This window comes from Podarcis gaigeae, assembly GCF_964106915.1.
Source record: "Podarcis gaigeae genome assembly, chromosome: 7".
Classification (NCBI taxonomy): domain Eukaryota; kingdom Metazoa; phylum Chordata; class Lepidosauria; order Squamata; family Lacertidae; genus Podarcis; species Podarcis gaigeae.
In genome coordinates, this window is record NC_139683.1 from 41,422,124 (window position 1) to 41,436,139 (window position 14,016).

The 14,016-nt window shown below is 40.7% G+C and overlaps 1 protein-coding gene across 47 annotated transcripts in view; it reads right to left on the bottom strand.

Moving 5' to 3' along the window:
* DTNA (dystrobrevin alpha) overlaps positions 1-14,016 on the bottom strand; it is a 186,851-nt gene that overhangs the window by 57,724 nt on the left and 115,111 nt on the right. For all 47 annotated transcript variants that reach the window (XM_083747629.1, XM_083747660.1, XM_083747635.1 and 44 more), the window contains 5 exons: positions 11,850-12,063; positions 5,319-5,404; positions 3,228-3,382; positions 2,106-2,211; positions 1,101-1,267 (listed from right to left, as the gene is read on the bottom strand). In XM_083747629.1, the coding sequence (XP_083603755.1) occupies positions 1,101-1,267; positions 2,106-2,211; positions 3,228-3,382; positions 5,319-5,404; positions 11,850-12,063 (728 nt within the window). The remainder of the gene's footprint in view (positions 1-1,100; positions 1,268-2,105; positions 2,212-3,227; positions 3,383-5,318; positions 5,405-11,849; positions 12,064-14,016) is intronic.

The following is a 14,016-nucleotide window of genomic DNA, read 5'->3' on the forward strand; positions in this document are numbered from 1 at the left end:
AAGTTAAAATATAAATTGCAGTAACCACCAATACCTGGCACTGGTATTGTGAACTGCCTCGTGATCTTCAGATGAAGGGTGGTATAAATTAATAATAATAATAATAATAATAATAGCAGCAACAATAATAATAAGTCAGGGAAATGCCTGGGTAAACGCCTGGGTAAACAGGTATACTTCCAGTTGTTGACATAAACATTCCATGGTTGCAGGCTGCCTGACCTTCGAGAGATCATTTCACTGCTCAGGAGCCACCATGGAGAAAACCCTCCTCTGCCCCACAGTAAGATGTATACCTGTGGACCATGGCATGCTAACAGGGTAACCAGTGCAGATTATGGAGACCTGGATGGTCTACACAGAAGGAGGCAATGTTTTAGAGAACTGGTTCCAAGCTGTTCACAGCCTTGTAAACTAGAACTAGAATGTTACACTTGACTCCGTAGCTAACTGGCAGCTACCAAAATGAGACAAGATCACACATATGTTTCATCTGAGTACAATATAGAGTTCATGTTGTTAGAGATAGTCTGAAAAAGGTTAAGAAACTATGGTGGCTGAATGTTAATGAATATATAGCATGCCTACACTTCTACTGACTTTATATAAACATATTTCATAAAGTAGCTGAATGGTAAATCAACATCTTCCATTGTTCTTTTTAGATCTAGATTTTTAAGATTCCATTTTAGATATAGATCACTTATCATATAAAGCAGCTAATATGAGAGAAAAGCCAACATATTTGACTATGTCCTACAAAAATGAACAACTTACTGTGGAAATAGTTTTATATTCCAAGACCTTCCTGCAGCTCTCCTGACATCCAGAACAGTATTAACATGTTGGACTGCTCAAATCCACACTGAGGATAGCCATACTGTTCAGTTCTTCCCATTTTTCATCTCAGAACTGACTGGGAACAAGGACCACAACTGGGGCTTCTCCATTACAGAGACGCTTAGCTAAACTGGCAAAGTTAGTTTCCTATATGTGGTTTTAAGGGAAAATGATTCGGTCAGTTCCAACTCCCATCCTTGAGATTTTCTCTGACTGGTGGAGTTCAAACAGTCTGCAGCAATTCATGAACCTTCCCTTACCCATGACGTGTATTCTTTCATTTGGTGCTGGTTGCTATGGGAACCACTGGCATGTCCCCTCCAGAAGCAATCTTGACAGAGCTGGTAATTGTGACACTGCTGGCATCGATAGCGAAATCCCATCATGCTCTCGCTATGGCAGTAGGAACACTCGACAGGGTGGAAGACTACAAGGGGAGATGGATGTAAAAACAAAACAAAAGACAATCAGCGCAGCATTAAAACTGAAGCCACTAACAGGTCTTAGCAACCTGCTTTTGTGTCTGAAGTCATTTTCCACAGCAAATGTTATTCTTAAGGTTCCTGAAATTTAAAAGCTTCGCAGTTTTCTCTGAAGACAAACAAGCATCTGCTACTGTCTAAGAGAAAACCTCTTATAGCAGCAGAAAACCAAAACAGGAAAATGTGGAAGCATGGAAGAAAGAATGAGGGGTTGGATTCAACTAACCCAGTGCACTAGCTGAAGCCAGCAGAAGGACTCCCAGTAGCTCAGTGGGGTTTCCCCCCTCTCTTCCCCACACTACTCCCCCAAATCTGCTTTGGGGAGTCAGGAAAACCTCCATAATAACACATAGAGGGAGTCTTAAGGGAGACTGTTCTGTCTGGCAATCAGAAATACTGGTGCTGACGGAACAATTGTATTAATGCGGTGTTGAATTCCATCCTAGGACTAGTGTGGATGTGAAGAATCTACTGTGGTCAACTTGCAAAGGCAGAAGGAGAGATACTAAAGGTAGCAAGCATATCAGTTTATGCTGTGTATGATTTTGCAAGAGGGACAACACTAACTAGGTTTACAACTTGCAGCCTGAAACTATGCTGAGTTCAGTATGTCTGAGCACATTGAAATCAATGGACAAGGCAGACCTTATCATTAGGAATTGAAATTGGCACCACATTCTTAGCCATTCTTCCTTTTCAAGAACAATAACTTTTCCTGGGGAAAACACAATCATTGTGAACTGCATTGATATTCCACATGCCCCTCATCCTTTGACTACATACCATTCTCAACATTTGCCAATCGATGCAGAAGTGGTAACCAGACCAGGCATTGCGGTGGAGGATCAGACATGAGAGTGTCCAAAAAAGCATTCAGTGTGACTTTTTTCTGTTTACATGAACAAAGCAGAAACAATTTAGCATTGCAAGCTGAAAGGGGGATTTTACTTTCCTCATGGGTCACACACACATGGGTGAAATAATTAAGCAGATACATTTCAATATCTTAAACAGGGGAAGGGAACTCTTTTCAGCCCAAGAGATGCATTCCTTTCCGGGCAACCATCTGAGGCAACCTTTAAGTGATAGGCAGGATCTGGAGCAAAAGTGAGCAAAGCAACAGATGTAATTTCATCTCTGTACAGTAGGCTAGCTTCTACACATACTTCCACAGCCCTCTCTGTTCTCCACCCAGACATTATCAGAGGTCAAGGACACAATTAAGGAGTAATGCAGAGCCAGTGAGGGGTATGGCCCAGGAAGAGTTCTGAGGGACACCAAGTCATGGGTGTAGCCAGGATTTTTTTGGGGGGGCAGGACTTTGTTAGGGGGGCAGAACCAATGTGATTGGTCAGTTAGTTAAGTATTTCTATTGTTTTACTTGATGGGGGTCAGCTGTCCCCCTTGCCTCCCCCTGGCTACGCCCATTGCTCATCTCTATAATGCTGAAGGCAATAGTTTATTGGTCTATAAATCTAATATCATTGTTATCATAACCAGTGCTATTTTTCTAGAAAAAGATGTGCCAGAGCTCACCATGAACTTCTCCCAGTGGTGCCCACCTGAGAGCTGAGCCCTAATCATATTCCACACTTATGTAGGAGCATTTCGGAAAACAATACAGGGGCTCCTCCTGCTGCTGCTGCTGCGAACCAATTCATAGCTACCCTACAACATTTGTTAGTATTTCTTCCAAATCGTATTAGGAGATTGTTCACACGTCTTCCCAAGTCATATCTAATTTGGCCCTTAAACAAAATACAGTTCTCTTCTGGTTTACTATTGCCAAAGTGTCCAGTACACAATCTACAGTATAAACAAATAAAAAGCACATAACATTTTGTCACTGCATATCATTAATGGGAAGGGCAAAAAGGAGGCAGTGAATGTTGCCATTTTATCTACCTGTTGAGAAAAACAGGATTTTGCTGACTGCTCAGTGTATCCAAAAGAAGGACCTTCGAAGACCGCCGTGGGTAGTTTAAGGACTTCTCGCAGAAACATGTCATATTTACCATAAACCATTACACCGCTGGTGTCTGAAATCATTGAGAAAATATCTGATGGAATAAAGGGGGGAAATATGAAATGGTTTATTTGGTTTAAGCCACTAGTTACAAATCTAACAGTATTTCTTTTCAAATGAAAGTAATAATTAGAGTTATCCCCTTTTTTATATTGCAAAAGAACGGATATGCCTTTGTTAGGATTCACTAAAGGGAGTAAGCAAGCACTTTTCTAATACTCAAAATTCTTTTCCAGTTTTAGAAAAAAATGATGCAAATCAGGAAAAAAATGGTAATTTAGCATGATAAAAGAGATCCAAAGTACAAAATGCAAACTTCTTGCCCCTGGAGCAACATTCTGCTTCAAGCAATGATAATGGTGACAATTTATTAAATTTTTATACCACCCTTTATCTGAAGATCACTGGGTAGCTTACAGTATAAAAATACAAAATATATAACACAACAATAACCTTCCCCTCAACACATTTAAAAGGCCATGGATTGTTTGGTCAGTCAAAGGCCTGTGTGAAGAGGAATGTTCTCATCTGGCACCTAAAGTTATGTAAGGTGCCAGGTGAGCCTCCCTAGGGAGAGCATTCCACAAATAGGGAGCCCATTTTCATGCTGCCACCCTCTGAACCTCTTGTGGAGGAGGAACATGTAGAAGAGCCTCAAATTACTATCACAGGGTCTTGTTTGGTTCAAATGGGGAGAGGTGGTCCATGACCTGGGAACTGAGTATTTAGATATGGGTGGTTAACCTGTGGCCTACCAGAAATTGTTGGTCTCCAGTTACCATCATCCCTAACCTAACCATGCCAGCTGGGACAGATGAGAGTTGAAGTCCTACAACACCTGGAGGGCCACAGGTAGTCATCCTTGATTTGGATTATTGGAGAGCTGGGTATTTGTGTGCGCGCTTTAAAATATTCAATGCATTACAAAGGGTGATTTCACTTCAGACAATAAAGTTGTTTCTGTGCCTCTTGTGTGTTATGTGTTTGGATCTATGAATGGATTAATTTAATCCATATTGGTTTTAACTAGGGCTACAACCTGATTAAAGAAGCTTTAATTGATCAATCTTTCTAATACATATGCATGTTTCCCAAAGATTTTGCTAACTGCTTTTCTGCTCTTGCTATCGGAGTAAAAGAGCAATTCTTTAAAATTGTTAAATGCTTTACAGATGTTGACTATGCAAAACTTAAACAGAAATCTGCTTGTAGTAGAAAACACTGTTAGTTCTTTTCAAACTTGGGCCTGGCTGCCAATTCAGTAGTGTCCTGTTGTTTTAGTATAATAGAATCAAAGAACCGTAGAGCTGGAAGGGACCCCAAGAAGAAGAAGAGTTTGTATTTGATATCCCACTTTATCACTCTCCTAAGGAGTCTCAAAGCGGCTAACATTCTCCTTTCCCTTCCTCCCCCACAACAAACACTCTAAGTGTGGCTGAGAGACTTCAGAGAAGTATGACTAGCCCAAGGTCACCCAGCAGCTGCATGCGGAGGAGCGGAGACGCGAACCCGGTTCACCAGATTACGAGTCTACTGCTCTAAACCACTACACCACACTGGCTCTCATCCCAAGGGTCATCTAGTCCAATCCCCAACAATGCAGGAATCTCAGCACACAGTCTCCCATCTAATTTGAAACCGTACTGGACCCTGCTTAGCTTTGCAAATGTGCTAGCAGTTTTATTGCTGGGGGACTTTGTACTCTGTATTGTTTAGTAGAATAGCTCTTTGGGTCTTTAGTGGTGGTGGGGTGCAAAATATATTTCATTATGAAAACCATGAAAATGTTTATGCTGGACACTCAACACATTTGACCATGCATAAGAGGAATCTTTCAGTACCAGAATTCTGGAAAGAAACCATGAATTGATTCATATCACTATTATCTAAACCAAATTCCGGTTCTATTTCATATTGAAAGGAAAGGAACAACATTAATAAAATATAAACAATAGAGGACAAAGACTTACATCTCAATTTGTCCATGATCTTTCCTCCACAAAGTGTTGCCAAGGCCATTTTGACAGCAAAGACAGACATTTTTCCATGTCCTTCTCTATACAGTAACAAGAAAACAAATATGATGACATCAATATGGCAATATTTTTGCACTGCTGTTGAATTATGCCGTACAAATATTCTTAGGCTTGGAAATTAAAATTTTGCAAACAACCATAAAACTTTTAAAAAGAATACAAGAGAAAACAAGTTATTTATTGTAGTTCTGATTTGAACAGTGGTTATCTGAGTGTTGTACTCAGTGTTGTACTTTAAACTGTAAAAACAGTTTAAAAAGATAAAGCTAGAGAAATAAATCAAATATAACAATTCTAGCACAACACTAAATTCCATCGAAACTAGAACACGAAACATTGCCCAATCTAGTCTGGTCAGGCTCTGGCAGGGAAGAAGGCTCTGGCCAGCATTTCTCTGCTTCCCCACCCCCCTTCTTTTCCTGGGCAGTTGTGTGTGTTCCCTGAAGATTTCCCCTCGTATCAATCCCAATGGAGAGAATATAAGTATACCTAATGTACTTTCCCCCCATTATGGGTGTATGTCAGGAGCTTGGAAGGGGTTTTTGATCTGGGTGATCCATCCTTAATCTGTCTCCAGAATGGCTGCTCTTTTGCCATTATCACCACTGCAGCACCACCAGTACAGAGCAGAGGTTTCTGTGATAACAACAAGAGAGGCTTGAGAGAGTAGACCTTTTCCTCCAGCCTGCACATCTCCCTCTCCGTGGGTAGAGAGAAGATCCACTCTGTCCTATGACTCTTGGGACCACAAGATTCTACCCTAAATGGTATTAAAATGCCACTAACTGTCAAAATGTCATTTTTATGTTGTGAACCGCTCTGATATCTACAGATGGAGGGCAGTATACAGTTATTGTTGTTGCTGTTGCTGTTGTTCTTATGCCTGGGAATACAACAAAGATGTCTGTCTAGTGCTGAATCAATATTAATGTGGGTCCACAGTAGGTCCCCTAAAATATCCAGCCATGTGTCTACATGCTGAATGCAGAAGTGGTAGTGATACAGACAAATTAAAAATGGTCAGTCTTATTTATTTCAGTTGGAGAGAGTAAAGCTTAGTTAAAAGGTGCATAGTTTGGCTTGATTGTGCCCTATGCTTGCATAAAACAGGCAAGCAGCATACATATTTTAATTTCAAGTGTTTGCCATTTTAGTTTACCATATAAATAAATGGGAAATCATTGAATATAATTCAAAATCACAATTATTATCAACGAAGCTGGTCCAAGTAAAACTAACAGTTTTGAAACAAAGCTAAGCATTTATGCAAACATAGACAGCGATCATCCATCTTGTACATACAATACATTAAAAGCTAGTTGGTGGCTACTTGTGGCTTGAAGTACCTGTGTATGTTTAGGCAGTAATGTATTCTAGCTGCAGCAGTCATGTACAGAAAGATATTGAGTGCCTTTTTAGGAATGTCATCACCTATTATCCCTAACAGAAAGGCCTCCAGTCTTTCGGGAAATGTGAGTTTTAGAATCTTTTTTTAATTCTGTGTGAATCCTTTCCCAGTACTCTCTAGTGTATTTACATGAACACCACATATGAATCAGGGTTTCCTCCACCTTCTGGCACTTTTAAAAAATGTATTAATGGTAAGGAGAAACAACTTTATTGTTTGAAGTCAATGGATTATTTTTTAAAAAAATAAATAAATGTGTGACGTATGGCAATTGTACAAATTTAAAGGGTCCTTCTTCAGTAAGGGGATGAATTGTGAATAGCAGATAAGTAAGTTTTCTCTGTATACCAAATGGAATAGCATTTTCCATAGCTGAATACTTCTGAGAAGAAAAAGTATGAAAGGAATATTTTCCATTTTAAATTTTTTTTTTGCAGTTTGACTTGATAGGTTTGGACACCATATTTCATCTGAGTCATTTATATTCATACATCTCTACCTAGACTCAGCGTAAATTCAATTTCCCCATGAAAATATGTATTGACATGGCTTGTGACTAGGTGAGATAAACGGGCACCTTGGCATTTAGGTGCCCCTAGGGTCTGGCAATTATCAAAGCTGCTCTGTTGTACAATGAAACTCCTTTATAGTAGTAGTTTTTAAAGTTTTCATGAGTAAAATATGGCTGCTTAAGAGCAAGTATTCTGCCTTGTGACAGCAGCTGATGAAGATGTTCAGTGAAGGGATTATTGTTGTAAAGCCATAAAGGGGGAGAGAATCTTCAGAGTGTGTTGAAACTAAAGGTGAAATGTTCCAGAAGGCCTAAAATGCCATCTTGGTAGTCAAGATAACTCCAAAACGAATTGGTAGTTGTTGCAAGAAGGAGCTTGCAACAGCTCATACATGTTTATATTCACTTGCTTTCATATATACTAATTGGCTTGCTTTGATGCTGTGCTTATCTGTAGACCCCGGGATGCTGGGCTCTTGGCCCAGAGAGGACAGCTATCTGTAAGCTTTGGATAGTAGCCATCTATGGCCTCACCGGTCAGGTGAATTGATGGGCCAAACTGAAGTACGCTGCTTTGTGTAGAAAGAATGCCTAAACATTTGCTTGGGTGTGGACAAGTAATGGTGACTTCCCACTCTTGCAGTGTTTGTCCTGCGTCTGCCAAGGCAGTGGGGCTCTGCTGGCTCTGCTGTGCGTTTACTATTTCTTATAAGCACTAGAATGAATCACTCTGGTATTTTTGACATCCCTGCACTAAACCACTCCCGCAAGCCCATGGGCTAGTGGAGCAGGGCACAGAGGCAGAAAATAAATGAAGAAGTCAACTGCGTTACTTGTAGAGATGGAGAAAATATTTCTATTTAAATGTTACTCAGTTCTCTACAAGAATGAAGAACACTCAAAGAACCAACTGTGCCATCAGAGAAATGTATTGTGGTGCTCATCCAGTCAACAATTGTATATGCAGTTGGGTAGTAGACTGATCAACAACTTCACTTGTCAAAACATGATCACACTGACTTTAACAATCATAAGAGATGTGCTTATTACATGAACGGGCAGCATTCCTCTGTACTGGCCATGGGCTATTGTAAAGGCATCAGAAGGACTTATGAAGTGAACAGAATAAAGGGCTGAGAATCCCCTTGTAATTCTCTTTCACGCTGTACTTGTCTGCAAAAGTGAGGGGGTAGGGAACTGGCCTTTGCTCTCCTGCCCCTAACGCATATGAAACATCAGTAAAAGACCTGAGGCCACAGGGTGCTCCAGCTGTCCAAAGCCAATAGTACTACTCTATACCATATTAGCTAGAGGCTATCACAAAACAAAATCTATAGCATATGACTAAAACCCTGTGTATGGTTTTGCATACTCTATCAGAGCCAATAACACTTCCAAGCTGATTTAACAAAACCTCATCTAGATTTCCCTCTGGAAATAAGCTGTATTATTCTCCATAAGAGTAGGTGAAAGTTTAAAAATAATGAAGCTTGAGCTCCCCCCCTTTTATTTGTATTGTATTTATACTATTCGGATAATATATTCTGAAAAATGTATTTTACTGAGCAGAGCGTGCGTGCCATGAACACAGAAATAGAGGTGTGTGTGTGTGTGTGTGTTTTAATGGCATGAATGCAGCAGATAATCAAAGCTGGAAGTGGGTTGTAACCAGTAGCAAAAAAGATGAGCAGGTGGCCTCCCCACTCCCTAGCATTACTTAATGTTGCCCTGTCCCATTTATAAAACAGTTTAATATATTTCAGGGCAAAAATAAGGAGTTTGGTTTGAAAGGAAGCAAGCAGAAATCCCTGTCTCTCTGCACATGCAATTGCTGTGATTGCTGATAAAAAGAACTGAGTGACAAGCTGCGTCAGGGAACCAAACTAGATGTGATCAGAAGAAAATGCCTTCATTTGCACCTCTTGGTAGAAATCAAAGACCCTATACTCTGACCTCGGAAAAGCCTTCCTTACACACACCTTTGATTTGTGGGCCTTCACCAAATGTATTTCCAGTGAGTTCCCTGCAATTATGAGTACAGTTTGTCTATTTAAAAGATTTCCATCCTGCCTTGCAGAAAAAGACCCTTGGATATTTCCTTACAACTTGACTTTAAGGCTCTTGTTAAGATTGCTCACTCTTAATGCTCTGGGATAAAATGGCGGCCGCTACTAATTTGCTGGCAGCCCATTGGGATAATATGATTAACATGATGACATTACAATGTCATATAACTAAGTATATCTATGATGCCAATTCACGGTGAGATCAGTGTTTCCTGCTCTCACTGTGAGTAGGCTACATGATAACTGTTGTTATTGGCATCCATCTGTCTTGGGAGACAATAGAGGAGTGTGCATTTGGGGGTAAAGTCAAACCATTGGAGAGTTACAGTGCCTGCTGTGGCTGTAGAGACCAATATGGGGAAGACATGCTTTGTTGCAGACGAAGGCATCCAGATGCAAATAACACAGGCAGTCATATTTAGCTAAGGGAGCTGCTTTGCTATATGTAATTCCCTGGGAAGAAGCCCCATTGAACTCAGTGGGGCCTAAGCATGAGTAGATAGGCACAGGCCTGCACTGTTAATATAACTCAAACCTTCAATCCAAAATTGCTAAGCTACATCTTAAGTAGCAACAAGAATGGAAACTCTGTTAACATTTCTATGGTCATTCCACTTGACTGAGTCTTTAATATTTTGCCACACCAGGCGACATTAATAAAATGCATTTCCTGCCCAGAACTCCTGGGATTCTTCATCCATCCTATATGGCTCATTGAGGCTCACATTTAGGATTTCTGATTACCCCTCTATTAATTCAATCACAAATTTCAAGCACTATGTCAGCATAGTGAGGACAGCTCTGATTTACAGTACTTGAAATGAAAGCAGTTGCTATTTTAGAACAATTTGCATTTTTGGATATACTCCAGGTCCTACAATTACCTAGCTACCAAAAGTGTATAGAATAGTTGTTGAGCACATTCTATGTGAGAGCAGTACTGTGTTAACATAGATCACCCCATCATTTAGGAAAGCAGTACTTTTTCATTCCTTCCTCTGTGGGATGGTGTTTTGTATGCATCTTCAAAGCCTTGCAGTGCTAAACTCCAGAAACAAAATGGGTATTACGAATGATCTCATTTTCACAGTGATGGTTTTGTTGGGAGGGAGGGAGACTTACAGGCAGTGGGCAGCAAAACATGTGCCCAGGCATTCTCAGCTGGTTTCTTCCCTGTTCTTGTGAAGAGTCAAGAATTCAGGGTTTACTGTTACTTCATTTTTTAAAAGAGCTTCCGCCTTGTTGTGGAATCTTTTCCAAACACTGAAGGCCACAGTTTCACAGCCTACTGACAATTTCTCCTTGGAGAGGGCAAGAGAGCTGGCTGGATACAGGCACACAGTGCCTCTGCTACTTTGTCATGTGGAACGGTTGCTCCCTCCCACCTCACCCCAGGTGTTGCCATGGTGACTAAGCTGTACCAGTTGATCTGACTCTGGAAGGTACACAATGCCAAGCAAGAACTCCATCAAGTGTATGCTGGGGAGGAGGGCAAGAGGGGGGTGGGTAGGCAAGCGGGAACACAAGGCAACTTATTTTAATGGTACTTTAATAGTGTGAATTTCCAACCAGTGCATTTTCATAATAGAAAACAGTAATGAGGTAATAGATAATTTGCACCTGTCGAAGCACAAAGCTGATCCCAGTCAATCCAGTTTGTAATTTCAGGCTATTCAGATGCTTTTAAGAATGCCAATAACATGCTGATGGATCCTATGCTCAATTACCGTAATTTACATATATACACAGAACGCTCATCTGTAACATGACATTAGGGATGTCTCTTTCCTATAAATTCACATTTGTTTGGTTGTCTCCACCTCCCCTAGGCCTTCAAATGCAAGGTTTCAGGCAGTAGTAATAACATGAATTCTATTGCCATTTTTTCTGTTGGAATCTCACAGTTTGCTACATTAACAAGGAAAAGGGGGGAAATTGCTCACAGCTGCCTAAGCTTGCAGCAAAAAGAGTTTCCTTCAAACAATAAGCCACTAACCCCATGCCACTGCTACAGAATAAACACTGCTGCAGATGTTTCCACCAGCAATAATAATACCCAAAGAATGGAACAATTTTGCATTTTGAAGTGTTCTGCTTGGGGCCAAACTCGACGTTACATGCACATTACTGCAATGGCCCTTTTGGTAAAGCTGTGCATGTGTGTGTGTGTGTGTGTGTGTGTGTGAGAGAGAGAGAGAGAGAGAGAGAGAGAGAGAGAGAGAGCAGACAGTGGTGGGGAGGGAAAGATTTAAGCATTCCCTCAAACTCCCACTTCTCCAATCCCTGAGGCAACAAGGTAATATTGCACACATCTACATGTGTAACATATAGCCTTTATAGTCATAATTAAGAAAGTTCTGAACAACAACAGTAATTCGGGAATTTCACTTTGTCCAAGGCCCAGCTCAAACCGATATTTCACTTTGGTACTCTTTTTCTGTGTAAACATTAAAATCAATAATATTAGAAGGAAAACTTACGGATCAAAAGCTGCCAGCAGGAAGTTGAGTAGTAAGCTGATGGATTGCTCTATGTTGATCTGGTGGGTTGTTGGCATACGTTTGTTCAGTTGGTAAAAAACGGTGGACAGGACAGCTTCAATTCGAGCCACATTCAGTTCTATGTTCGGATCCAGGTTGTTCAATGAATTTTCCCGCAATGCTTCTATTACATTCCAAATATCCACTAAGTGCACTATGTAGGATGCAAGATAGTACTAACAATCAGATAAATGCCCACAAAAGAGACAGAAAATAATCCTATCTTAGGTTATAGCATTTTTACAGATAGATAAAATATATACTTAGATCTGCTTGAAATGACACATTTCCCCCACACTGCTCATTTTGTTTTTGTTTTTTTGCGGGGGTGTACAAAATTGTTTCAATGGAAATTGGTGGAGTGAAACAATTTGGAGTGGCTTCCTTTTCCTTTTCCCATGATACCATGTTTACAGGTATAGTTTGGGTAAAAATCAAAATAGCAGCCCTGTGTCCACTGACAGGCATGTGGGGGAAAGCAAAGGCTACACCCCCCAAAAAAGCTCACCCTTGCCATGGGATTTTGGGACAAACGGGTCCTCAGCATTGGATGGGTTTCCTCGTCCAAGCCGTTTTTGGAGGGATAGTCTTTCTCTGTTCCCTGAACCAATGCACAGTAAGGGAATCAGTGATGTCTTCTGTGCTTTCCATATGGAAGAAAGAAGGTGCACCCTGAAAATGGCTGGCTTAAGGGAAAAGCTCACCCCTTACCAATGACGCATGGGGGCCAGAGACTCCTTGATGGGGTTTTTTAGGGAGCCAGCAGCAGTAAGGGGAGGCAAGAGGAGGAGATGCAACAACTCTAAAAAATAAAATCGTTTGCCCACCAAAACATTGTCATTTTTATACACAAAGGAAACATAGGTCTCCTTTTCAGGTGCTCATTTCATTAGACCAGAATGGAATTAAAAAGAAAATACAACTACCGGTACAGGTGATTGGATACATATTTATAGAGAACTATAAGGCCAAATATATTTTATAAAGCAAAAAGAAGAAAAAGAAAGGCACAAGGAGGTTTTTGTTTTCAATTTTGAAGCTTTATGTAGCTTTTGGACCTAGAAGCTGACAGTCTAGTCCTAACAGGCTCCTCCCGCACTGATTGGCTCTCTCCAACATTCCATTTAACACCCATCAACTTCCACACAAGCTACTTTGACATGTGGCAAACCCTTTGAGATGACCTGAATTCCAAGACATTTGGTGATTCAGGACTGCAGTATGCTAGAAGCCCTTTTGATCTCATGCATGAAATTAATAGAATCCGTATATAAAAAGGTAAAGGACCCCTGACAGTTAAGTCAAGTCGCGAACGACTCTGGGGTTGCGGCGCTCATCTCGCTTTCTTGGCTGAGGGAGCCGGCGTACAGCTTCCGGGTCATGTGGCCAATATGACTAAGCTGCTTCTGGCAAACCAGAGCAGTGCACGGAAACGCCGTTTACCTTCCCGCTGGAGTGGTACCTATTTATCTACTTGGACTTTGACGTGCTTTAGAACTGCTAGGTTGGCAGGAGCAGGGACCGAGCAATGGGAGCTCACCCCGTCATGGGGATTCGAACCACCAACCTTCTGATCGGCAATCCCAAGGCTCAGTGGTTTAGACCACAGCGCCACCCATGTCTCAGAATCCATTATATATATATCTATCTCCAAATACCATAAACCACACAGGGCAAGGAACCACAAACAAATTATGATACATAAATTATATGAAGAATCTCCTGACTTTTCATTTTATTTTAAAACAGTTTGGGGAAGGTGACATTGACTGGAAGGGCTCTGCTAGGGAAGAGGTTTTTAACCTTCCACAGCATCATTTGTCTGACCTAATCACGCACACCCTGATTCTGTTAGTCACGCTGAGGTCGTGAGGGAAGGAGAAGAGGTCAAGTAACTGTATTTATTTCTAAAAACAGTTATATAGTGTTATATCAGAAGAAGAAGAAATATCAAAGCAATTTACAGCAATAATACATAGAACATACAATAACAAATCATGTATTAAAAAGTTAAAAACAGACCTCAATAAACCATTGCGGAAAGATACATTCTTAATTGCCTGGCAGAATAAAAAAGTTTTCAGCAGGCGTTTAAAATTTGACCCCG